Consider the following 11,962-nt stretch of genomic DNA (forward strand, 5'->3'; position numbering starts at 1 on the left):
ATCCCCAAGTTTAATTAAAAAAAAAAAAAAAATTGTGTCTACGTCGATGGGATGTATGTAACCGAACTAAACCATGGTCTCCGCAAGATGTCGCTCGTATATTTTTCGTCAAGTTTGGACACCGCAGAGCAAGAAATTTAGTGACGTAACTTCCTTGACTTAAAATTGCGAATCTTGTCGACTAGTGTTGTTTATATTACGTTTTACGCAAGAGGAATATACTAGACTTTATTATTTATTTTTTTAGACTGGCCCAAGGTAAGCAGTTTGTTTGTCAAACATTAATGAGGGATAAAACGTTCCGCCCACGCTGTTGAATTGCGACCAAGCTAAAATGAACAAACGTATTTATGTGCAATGTGGGAGTCCTTTTGGAACGTACGCGTATGCTGTGTTTTAGGTTAAGTCATGACCGACCAAAGTAATGGAAACACCGCCGTGGAGGGCGTCATGGACCTGGACGAACCCAAGAAGATGACCCGGGAGGACTGGAGGAAGAAGAAGGAACTCGAGGAACAGAGAAAGCTGGGAAATGCTCCAGCTGAGGTGGACGAAGAGGGGAAGTAAGCGAAATCCGTACTTTTGCGCGTTTAAAGCCTTTTCTGTACTTCTTGTGAAAAACAATTCGTATACACAAACATCTGAAGTTTATATCTGTAAGCAATGCAACAGAATCTCCATCTTTTGGTCCAAGTCCTCACCACTTGTTTTTTGATTCACTATTTTTCTAGGGACATTAATCCACATATCCCTCAGTACATCTCCTCCGTACCCTGGTATATCGACCCATCCAAAAGGCCCACGCTTAAACATCAGAGACCACAGAGGGAAATTCAGGAGAATTATTCTGCCATTGGCGAATGGTATAAGAGAGGCGTGCAAGAGGTGAGAAGGAATTATCTGCTATTTACATTTTTAAAAGGTCTAATAAGTCACATCTCAACTTTCTGAACAGAACACAGTCACTACTAAATTCCGCAAGGGTGCCTGCGAAAACTGTGGCGCAATGACGCACAAGAAGAAGGACTGTTTGGAGGTGATACGACTAAACATGAGGTAAAATTTTCCATTGTGACCTTTATAAATGATACATTGTTTCTTCTCTCAGCGACCTAGAAAAGTTGGAGCAAAATTCACTGGCACCGCCATTGCTCCAGATGAACATTCTCAGGTGCAACTCAAACTGGATTACGATGGGAAGAGGGATCGTTGGAATGGATATGACCCTGAGGAACACCAGCGCATAGTGGAGGAGTATGCCAAAGTCGATCTGGTAAATCACTGAACTATTATGGAAAAATCAAGCGTGAGTAGTGATGGCATGATTTCTGTCGAGTCTGTGTCGCATTATGGGAGCAGCGTGTCCACGATCCCCGTATCGAGGTGTACTTAATTTGCGTAAGAGCTGGAAATTATGAGGTGTGAGGCCTAGGTGGTTAGCTGGACCATGTTACTGCTTCAGAAAGTGGTCATTGGAAATATGTAACTGCCGCAAAACAATCGTTTGTCACCACTCATTTTGTGGATTTCAGGCTGTTGTTAAACCTGTTTTTGCAACTGCATTTGTTTTTAGAGTATATTCCCTTGTTGCAATTGGACCTGTGACAAAAAAATAGAATTAACCTCTTTGGGAATATTTTTATTTGGTTTCTTCTAATAAGGTTGAAAAAACTGGAGAGCCTTTTCTTTTATATAATAAATAACAATATATATAAAAAAATGACTAACACATCATCCTTATCATCCTTGCATTTTGTATATGTAGTAACAAAACACATTCATGTTATTTTATCAAATATCAAACATTGTTATAAGTAAAGAATGGAAAAAAATAAATAAAATAAAAATAAACAATTTAATTTTTTTTAAATAGTCAGCCTTTGAATGCAGCAGAATTCTCAACACTGTTGCCTTCCTGGGATTCTGGACCAATTGACGGCGCCATAGAGCAAATGACACTCCATGTTGTTTTGAACCATGTGCAAAGTAATTGGTTGCAATGCGTCATTGCCTCATGAAGCTTCATTTGGGGCTATGTGAAAGAATCTCGCCTGATACATGAAATTTAAAGAATTTTCCAGATATCAGCAAATCTAATTTAATTCTTTATAATACTGTGAAAAGAACAGTATAATTTCTTTTTAATTTAAGAGCAAATTAATTGGAACATGAAGGAACCCTTGTCTTAGGGTGCTGTTGAGCGCTGCATATCCCATCTGCTTCAAACTCATATCCCTGGACTTGAATGAATATTTGATAATGGCCCTAATTGTTTCTTTTCCAGGCCAAAAGGACACTGAAAGCTCACAAACTTCAGGACGAGTTGGCGTCAGGGAAATTGGATCAATCGGCAAGTGTTCTGGATGCCCTTCATAATGAACTTTTTAAAATATGTTGAAAGTTCCAACCACAAAAAATAACATTTGAGATGTGGCATATTTTCTCAACAGGAGCGAGAACATGACAGCGAGGATGAGGACGAAGATAAATACGCGGATGATATCGACATGCCCGGTCAGAACTTTGACTCCAAGAGACGAATCACTGTCAGGAATTTGCGTATTAGGGAAGACACAGCTAAGGTGAGAGGCGCCAGAGAAAAGTGCTTCTGTCACTGTCGTCTTGTGTGCATTCCTTAATTAAGACAAATTTTCTTTCCTGCAGTACTTGAGGAACTTGGATCCAAACTCCGCCTACTACGATCCAAAGACACGAGCAATGAGAGAGAACCCGTACGCCAGCACTGGCATGAACCCCGACGAGTAAGTTACTGGAAATAAGACTTTAATATTTGAAACTTTAAATATTGGATTAAAAACTTTGACAACAAATTGAACCCTAAACAATTTAAACAAATACTGAAGTATTTTAAAGGAAGTGCTTCATTTAATTCATATCCTCCAAAACCTTCCAAAAAGAGTCAAGTTAAAGAGCTAATATCGGCCAAGTAATTCTGCTGACCGATTAATTATTCATTAATGAACAACTACCTTCTTTTTTTTAAGGTAATCAATACATATTTTTATAATGATATAGTAAATACAGTAGTAAATAGTATTTTTTTTTTAACTTAGGAGCACAGAAAGTCATAAACCAATGACTTTTTTTTGACTAATTAATGTACTTTATTATTTTTTCACACTTTATTTTGGGTATTTTGGTTGTATAATGTAAAATTGTCCTATTTGTGCGTAATTTTTACTCTTTTATTGTCCTTTGTTTCCCTGTCAACAGGGATTTTGCAATATTGAAAATGCGTTGGTGTTGTGTGGCACAATTTTTTTCATTGACATTCCTTTTGCTTCCAGAGTTGGATATGCCGGGGACAACTTTGCCCGTTATAGCGGCGACACCATCACTATGGCTCAAACACAAAGTAAGTCATGAAGAACGCAAACAGCATTTCCATGAAAAACATTAGCCTGGATGGATAGTGATTATGGCGTCCTCCGTCCCGCCAGTGTTCGCTTGGGAAGCGTACGAAAGGGGCTCGGAGGTGCATCTGCAGGCTGACCCCACCAAGCTGGAGCTGCTTCACCGCTCCTTTAAGGTCAAGAAGGAAGACTTCAAAGAGCAACAGAGGGAGAGCATCCTGGAGAAGGTACGCCGTTCGCCTCGATCTCCTTTACTGCCATTGACGACTGTAGATGTCAACCATAAAAAGTTCGGAAGTGGGCTGGCAGTTGTTAGAAATTGTGCATTCCATCACCGTGTTAACAGGGACCAAGCACAAACTAATTAGGACTTATGTACGCCCAAAATGTGTGTTCTTTTTCTCTGAAAAGATCACCGGTAAAAACTCACACATGCAATACCAAATTAGTCAGTCTTATTTGCACGTGGAGAAAAAACAGGATCCTGGGCTGTTTTGTCTCATCTGCCTGGCGGACTAAGAAGTCCGGGGATGGAGTAAGCCCAGGATCCCGATCTTTGTACAGTAAGTAATTATCCAGAAGAAAAAAAAAATACAACCATCTAACAATTTCTTGACCCCGATATGATCTGCTAGCATCCTGGACATTTGAAATCCATAGTCATCTTTTCTCTTTGAATGAAAACACTTCCAAAATACGGTTTCAAAGTGATCTATGAAAGTGAACTTTAAACTGAAAACGATATCTAAAAATGAAGTTCAAAGCACACAGTGTTTTTGTGTTTGTTAGTACGGAGGCCAGGAGCACCTGGACGCACCCCCACGGGAGCTGCTCTTGGCCCAGACCGAAGACTACGTGGAGTACTCTCGCCACGGCGCCGTCCTCAAAGGCCTGGAGAAAGCCGTGGCTCGATCCAAGTACGAAGAAGACGTACTCATCAACAATCACACCGTAAGGAGAACTCAACCCATTTTTGACGAATTGTGATCACGTTGGGACTTGACTGAGCAAAAATGTGGCCTTCCTCAGTGTATTTGGGGCTCCTACTGGAAGGATGGCTTCTGGGGATACAAGTGCTGCCACTCCATGGTCAAACAGAGTTACTGCACGGGAGAAGCCGGCATCGGAATTGTGAGTGCTGAGGGACGTTTACGGATTTTTATGGTGAACTTTGACCTTGTATGTCTTTAATCTTTGTGTTTTGAAGAGCAACTCTGAGTGTGTTCCGTTCGAAGAGGGTGTGAATGTCCTACAAGAGGAGGAGCAGCCCAAGACTCTATTAGAGGTCAGAAATACTCAGACTTGGTTAACTCATTCATTCCCAAAGACGTGTTTTTGTTTTGTTCTTTTCTCTCAGAGTTTTGACTGATTTTTTTTTTTTTCCCTTTTTGTGGGAATTCTCAATTTTTTTTAAAGTCAGATTTCTATTCTGGGAATTCACATTTCTCAGAATTCTCGCTTAAAGTCACAATTGTGTTTTTAATTTTTACAATTCTGACTTTTGAATGAGAATTTAGTTTATAGTTAGAATTTTGACATTCACCTCTAAAAAATAACGTTAATCTCGGACCTCAGACTGAATTCACAATTCTGACTTTATTATTATCATAAATTAGCAATCTTTATTATTATTATCATCATTATAAAAAATCATTTTTTTCCACTTAGACTTTTTAAATACAGATGTCTCATGATTCTTATTTAAATGTCAGAGTTCTTCTATTCTCAGAATTCTGACTTTTTACCTTTGATAAGAAAAAACAGTTGGTTGATTTGATGAATGATTGATTTATATACAAGAAAAAATAAATAAATAAAAACATGAATTAATAATGGATAAATAATAATAGCAACAGTAATATAAAATGATCTAATATTGATTAATGATTATGATTTATATACAAGGAAAAAATACGAAAATACATCAACAAATAATGGAAAAATAATAAAAATAATATTAAATGATCTATTATTGATCAATAATTATGATGTTTGTACAGGGAAAAAAATGCATGGATAAAGCCACATTTTTTCAGTTGTGTTTCATAGTTGTCCTATTAATTGTCACCTTGAAGAGATACACACATTTGCTGTACTGGTGGATTGTCTCCTGGTGGCTAGCACATAAAACAAAATACCTGCAGAGGGGCTGCAGGGCTCAAATCATGAGAAAAAAGTTGCTGCTTATAGTTGAAAAAATTTTATATGCTCATAGCCTTTTGCGAAAGCACTCAACTGAAAAAGTTAATAAATAAAAAAAAATATCTAAGCTGCAAATTCATCGTGTCTGACTACGGTCTGTTTGACTACACTCAGAATTCTCAACTATCCAGCGTTCTATCTTCCTCTTTCTGTCATTGTGTTTGCACCCATCAGATGCACCAAGAAAAGATGAAAGCCAAGAAAAAGAAAAAGAAGAATCGCAAGAACAAGAAGCCCCAGCACGTCCCCAGCGACGACAGCGATTCCGATGATGAGGAGAAAAAGAAAGAGAAGCTGAAGAAGGTAAAGTTTGCCGCTCACCCTTCCGCCTGCCCCTTCCGCTTTCCTGAGCCGGGTTTTTGTTTTTGCCGGAAGGCCCTGGAAGCGGAAGACAAGCGCGTGAAGCACGTGGACGCATTGATGCAGCTGGACGAGAGGAAGAGGCCCTATTCCAGCCTGCAGGAAGTCAAAGCCCCCACCGAGGAGGAGATCGAAGCCTTCCGCATGAAACAATCTCGGCCGGACGATCCCATGGCTTCCTTTCTCGGACAGTGACCCCGCCCCTCGTCCCCGTTGACCCCGCAAACGCATTCAATCCCATATTTAGGGTTTTTTTTTGTTTGGTTTTTGTTTTTTGAGACCTTCAATCCCAAAGACGTAAAGGGAAAATATTTTTTAATTAAAAATTATTTTTTTGAGTACGTTAGTACTTAAATGTTTTAAAAAGTAATTACTTAAATAATAATGTTTATTACTTAAATACACAAAGTGATTATTATTAGAGTACTTGATTACCTAAGATAATGTATTACTTTAATACATACTTCATTTAATACGAGCCATTTTTAGAACCCCTTTAGCCAAACAATTGAAAACATTTGAAAGAAGTGTAAAAGTAGTACCTGGAATTGAATACCTGAACTCGGGGGGCGTTTCTCTTTCTGTAAGTAGTTTTTCCTGAGACCCTTCCTTTTCGTTTGTGTCCACTGCTGTGTCTATTTTGTCTTGGCAAGACTGAAAATTGCATTGCATCCCACCGAAACACATGAGAGACATCATTGGAAAGGCCAGGATGTCCTCTACTGAGGATACCGGGAGCTCCAATGAGCCAAAAGATATAAAACAAAGACAAACGTCCATTAAAGTGGACCAATGAATAGGCTCACTCGGGAGCATATAAGTCTTTCTTTAAAATTTGTTGTCTTTGGGTTTCATCCTTTAAATTTTATGTATCGAAAGTAGTAGTAGTATTGGTTACTTTAAGAGTTGAATACTCATACAGGTATCGCTCTACAAAAAAATGGTATCGGGTATCCCTAAACACAGTTACAGATCATTCATTTCTGTCTTCCCGACACACATGATGCTTTGAAGTTGTGTCAAAGGACACAAGTGGAGCTTGATTCGAGTACCAGTGGCCAGTTTGTGCATCTTTTACAAGAACGCGATACCTTGAAAATAGGTTGGTATTGGTGCTGCCTTTCCCTATCTTGGCCTCATACAAAAATTGCCCTCACAGTGATTACACTCAAGTAAAAGTATGTAGAGTTTCATGCAATGTTTTTTCAAATAAAATTGCTTCGTGGTGTATAAGTTACTTTTATTTATTATTTCATAAAAGTAAAAGAAATAAATCAGTATCTGTACTCGGTATCAACCACATCTCGAGTTGCACACGCATACTGGTATCGTTTAAAAAAAAAGTAAGGCGCATCTATTAGAATGTTTTTTTGTTTTTATTCTGGAAACATGCTGCATTTGAGATGTATAAATATTTCTCATGTGTTTTGTGGGGGTTTTCAGTTTCAAAAAAGTGGTAATGACCAACTCGTGTTTTTTTTCAACTGAAACGTGCATTTTTTTAAATTTATTATTTGGCATTGTTTTTGTGGGAATGTAAAGTGCACTACTTAGTACACGTTACTACTTAGTACACTTTACATTCCCACAAAAACAATGCCAAATAATTTTAACAAAATGCACTAAGTTTCAGTTTAAAAAAACACGACTTGGTATTGGCGTCTTCTTAACAGTTGCTTACTCCTACTAGTACCTGTATTGGTTTAACACCCCTATTGTGCAAATGTTTGTAGTTTTTTTCTTTCTTTTTTTTAACTTGTTGAAATTTTTATTTTCAGATAAAAGTGATCTACGTTTGCATTTAGGCTGATGTGCATTATTTGTGGTGTCACTTCAATAGGAATACAGTGGAATCCGAACATACACATATGCTTTTATATTAAATAGTATTGATATTTAATTTTCATATACATATAGTTTGTTTGTACTTACTTCCATGCTCTCCTAGTTTATTAATCCTTATCATTACTTGAGCTGTGCAAAAACTGCTGCTCCTACTTGAATTCAATGACATCATGGCGAAAGCATTTTGTTGTTTTTTTTTAGGGGGAACTGGGTTGCTGGGCGGATGTAATGTACTGCGAGTCGCATTTGCTTGCAGCGCTTCTCCGAAAGAATACATTCTTGACTTATTGAAAAAAAAAAAAAATCATGGAGAGATTGCTACCTGATGCAGAAGACGGAAAGTGATCGATTTGGGAGAGCCTGTCGTCATTTTGAATTAGTGAGTTTGTTGTCTCCTGGAGAGAAAGGCTGGAATGTCGCTTCATTTTGTTTTGCTTGCATGTGTTAGCTGCACTGAATATTTCTTCGGAAATGACAATCCCTCATTTTTTCTCTGCTCAGTGGCCGCCGTGTTGCATGCGTGTGTGACCACATGTCTGCTGTCAGCCGTCCTCTGCCAATCCATCTATTCGTCTCCCAAGAAAGGGCGCAACATCACTATCCACTCCTCCAACCTGGTTTGCAGTTTGCCAGGCCCCATGGGGCCCGCGGGGAATCCGGGAGCCCCCGGATCACCCGGGTCAGTGGGGCCGATGGGGGCCCCTGGCAAAGATGGTCCAGATGGGCGGGACGGAGAGAAGGGACAAAAAGGAGATGGAGGTACTTGATAGCTTTGGAAATGTGTTTCCTCCTGAGCATTTGTTTCACGCTTCAATCCAGAAATGTATGTTTTGTTTTGTTTCTTAGAATTCTCTCTGGTAGCACATTTTTGGTGAATAGAATAATGTCCACGTCATGCAGTAATGGCGACTGAAAAGGATTTGGGCCAGTGAAGGGGGGGACTGCTTTAAAGCAGTCTCTCTCAATTATGTTTTGCAAAGTCCCCCTAGGAAGGGGAAAGAACTTGCCACGCCGACCATAAATAAAATAGCTATAACAATTGTTTAAGTATACCTAAAACTGTTCTTTTTAACATTAACACAAGAAAAAAGCAATTAAAAACGTTTAACAACTGTTATTTATACAGGTTAAAATGCAGTCAAAGCTGGGTGTGTCAAACATGGGGTCGCGGGCCGGTTCTGGCCCACAAATGGGTTCAGTCCGGCCTGCGGGATGATGATTGTAACGTGTAAAAACGATCTGAATTTTTTTTATAAATGAAAAACTAACTTGAGATGTATTATGATAATTAGTAATGTTAATGTTTTATGATTAATAGTGATGTTGTGCTTTTACTATTTTGGAAAGTAATACAAAAATACAAATAAATTTGAAGTTGTTGTTTTAAAGATATGTAAACATATACCATGACTTTCTTGGTTCAGCCCACTTAGGAATAAACTTTTGTCCATAAGGCCCACAAGCTAAGATGAGTTTGACACCCCTTAAGAAGAAAAAAAAAACAAGTGCATCAAAGTGTCTGGAAAAAAAAAAGATGGCAATCCTTATTTTCTCACAATTACACTTCACATGGCAAAAACAAATCATTTTCCCTGGGCGTCGCCCCTGGCATTCCCTCGCCAAAGGCATTTCCCATCAAAGGAAAATCAATGAAAGAAGGCACTAAGGAGCTGAAATTTTGGTGGTGACAGTACCAGGAGTGTGCCATCTCTTAGCTAGAATACAGCCAGAATGACATGGAAGAACATGTTCCAAATATGGTCCAAATACTGCACACAGGTTTAAAAAAAATAATGAAATAAAAACTTTTGTTGCTCTTCACTCAGGTGATCTTGGCAGGCCCGGAAATCCAGGTAAACCAGGTTTAAAAGGCCGTGCGGGCCTCATCGGCAAAGCAGGGCCTCGGGGGCTAAAGGGCCAACGGGGGTCACCAGGGCCGGCCGGGCAAAGGGGCCCCAAAGGAGACGAAGGGGATTCTGGTCAGAGAGGAGAAGCGGGAGGCTGCGATTGCGCCAGCGCCGCCCGCTCGGCTTTCTCGGTGGCTGTGTCAAAGAGTTACCCCAAAGAACGCACCCCCATCCGCTTCAGCCGTATCTTGCTCAATGATGGAGACCACTACAACGCCACCAGCGGGAAATTTGTCTGCGCCATCCCCGGAATTTATTACTTCACCTATGACATCACCGTGGCCAACAAGCACCTCGCCATCGGGCTGGTGCACAACGGACAGTACAAGATTAAAACTTTTGACGCAAATACGGGCAACCACGACGTGGCTTCGGGTTCCACCGTCCTCCATTTGCAGCACCTGGACCAGGTCTGGTTGCAGATCTTTTATTCTGAGCAGAACGGACTCTTCTTTGATCCATTCTGGACTGACAGCACTTTCACGGGCTTCCTTATCTATGCTGATCCGCCTGATACAAAAACTCATTTACTCGGGGACTCCTGATATTTCAATTTGCAGACTTTTTTTGTTGTCTTTTGTTTATCTACAGTGGCCCCAAAGTACACAAAAATATATAATTAAGCATCATGTCATTGCAAACAAACACCTCACACACCTTTTTACGAAAGACCAACCGCAGATAAAAGATCCCAACCTAAAAAATAAGCTGTTAAAAAGTTGGTTGCCAACAAAGTGCAAAACAAACTTATGCACAAACAAAAAACTGCAATAACATGATGTAAAATGCAAAATTATATATAAAAAATGAATAAAAAATATTTAAATTACAGAATCAGAATATACAGTATTGTAAACAAATATAAGCAGGCCTTCAAAAAAGCTAATTTAATGTAACAAGCTAGCCATGAGAGCTAGTTAGCTTCATAAAGTTTTGAATCCACGTTTACAAAAAACAATTGACAGCAGAGAGCGGTGTAATGTCAAGATATAAACCACCTGAAATGGTTAAAAAAAAGGCAGATTCATGTTAATTATTGCGCCACAAATTCAATATAAATTAGAATACTTTCTCAAATCATCGGCGCGTACGTAATATTTTTCAAGGAAATATAATTAAGCTAATTTTACCTAAAAAAAAATAGCTAATTTCCTGTATCCATAAGCATCAGGTGCGGACCAAAAGGTTTCGTATCCACTTTCACAAAAAAAAAAAACAGCAGTCGACAGCAGATGGCGGTATAATGTCAAAATCTAAACCTCCTGAAATTGATCAAATAAAAGTGAATTAATCTCGATTTTTACTCCACAAACTCAATATTTGTCTGAATATTCTTCTTATTATGGGGCAAACAATACTTTGTAAAAAAAAATTTCAATCAAATTTGATCTTCCAAAAAAAGTTAATTTATTGTTAACACACTAGCCATTAGCATTTGTATCAGGCGTGGACGAATGTCAAAGGTTTATCATCTTCCTCCCCAGCAAAAAAAAAAGTCGACAGCAGAGGGCGGTATAATATCAAAACGTCAACCGCCTTACATTGATTTAAAAAAGGTTGGCTTACTTAATTCTTTCTCGATAAACACATTATCCTAATAAAAAATTGAAAACTAACAAAGCGAATATAACATACCAAGGGCGGAGCTACATGGTAGCCATGGCCACTCCTTGTCACTCTCATGACCTTCCATACACCGAGGGGAAAATTAAAATGTTGATATCGGTGATTTTCTCTCTTTTTTTTTTTTTAAATAAAAATTATTAGTTGACTGTTACAGATATCATACTTTCTTATTTAAAATTATTTAAACTTTTACATTTTTTATTCTAATGACAAACTATTGGATATTGTCAAGCAAAATAACTTTTTTTCATGTAGTATCGAATATTTCAGGCACAAAGTTTAAATACAATTTGAATGCCACAAATTTAACTGCAATCCTACATTTTTCACACACACACACACACACACACACACACACACACACACACACACACACACACACACACACGCGCGCGCGCGCACACACACACACACACACTAAAAATACTTAACGGCTTGTCATATTTTTCAAGCATTGTTTACCTTATCGAATTTGTTTTTACTGCGTTCCACAAAGATAAATGGTATAGGTATTATTGCGACATTCCTGGTTTGAGTGGACGATTTCTGAAACAGGACGGCGCTGAAAACGAACAAACGCTGAACTCAAATTTGAACAATGAATATCCATTTTATTGTGACACATCCGTTTATTTTATGTTTAATACA

The 11,962-nt window shown here is 38.6% G+C and overlaps 2 protein-coding genes across 2 annotated transcripts; both read left to right on the top strand.

Moving 5' to 3' along the window:
- Positions 1–135: 135 nt before the first annotated feature.
- slu7 (SLU7 homolog, splicing factor) lies at positions 136–7,740 on the top strand. The gene is made up of 15 exons (XM_088431962.1): positions 136–258; positions 401–563; positions 732–885; positions 956–1,036; positions 1,109–1,273; positions 2,285–2,350; positions 2,451–2,582; positions 2,665–2,762; positions 3,309–3,376; positions 3,462–3,601; positions 4,164–4,325; positions 4,404–4,505; positions 4,582–4,659; positions 5,751–5,879; positions 5,952–7,740. Exons 2-15 carry the CDS (start codon positions 409–411, stop codon positions 6,129–6,131), a joined length of 1,710 nt encoding a protein of 569 aa, XP_088288088.1. The 5' UTR covers positions 136–258; positions 401–408; the 3' UTR covers positions 6,132–7,740.
- A 238-nt stretch (positions 7,741–7,978) lies between these two features.
- On the top strand, positions 7,979–11,556 carry c1qtnf2 (C1q and TNF related 2). The gene is made up of 3 exons (XM_088431963.1): positions 7,979–8,160; positions 8,283–8,540; positions 9,608–11,556. Coding segments are annotated over exons 1-3 (885 nt in total). The 5' UTR covers positions 7,979–8,159; the 3' UTR covers positions 10,234–11,556.
- The last annotated feature ends 406 nt before the right edge of the window (positions 11,557–11,962 follow it).

This window comes from Hippichthys cyanospilos, chromosome 13 (assembly GCF_059441005.1).
Source record: "Hippichthys cyanospilos isolate Australia breed blue-spotted pipefish chromosome 13, RoL_Hcya_1.0, whole genome shotgun sequence".
NCBI lineage: Eukaryota > Metazoa > Chordata > Actinopteri > Syngnathiformes > Syngnathidae > Hippichthys > Hippichthys cyanospilos.

Coding starts and splice junctions, on each gene's coding strand:
- slu7 (XM_088431962.1), top strand. CDS start 409: ATGACCGACCAAAGTAATGGAAACACCGCCGTGGAGGGCGTCATGGAC. Junction 1,037..1,108: donor AGAAGAAGGACTGTTTGGAG/GTGATACGACTA, acceptor TTCTTCTCTCAG/CGACCTAGAAAAGTTGGAGC. Junction 1,274..2,284: donor AGTATGCCAAAGTCGATCTG/GTAAATCACTGA, acceptor TTTCTTTTCCAG/GCCAAAAGGACACTGAAAGC.
- c1qtnf2 (XM_088431963.1), top strand. Junction 8,541..9,607: donor GGGACAAAAAGGAGATGGAG/GTACTTGATAGC, acceptor CTCTTCACTCAG/GTGATCTTGGCAGGCCCGGA.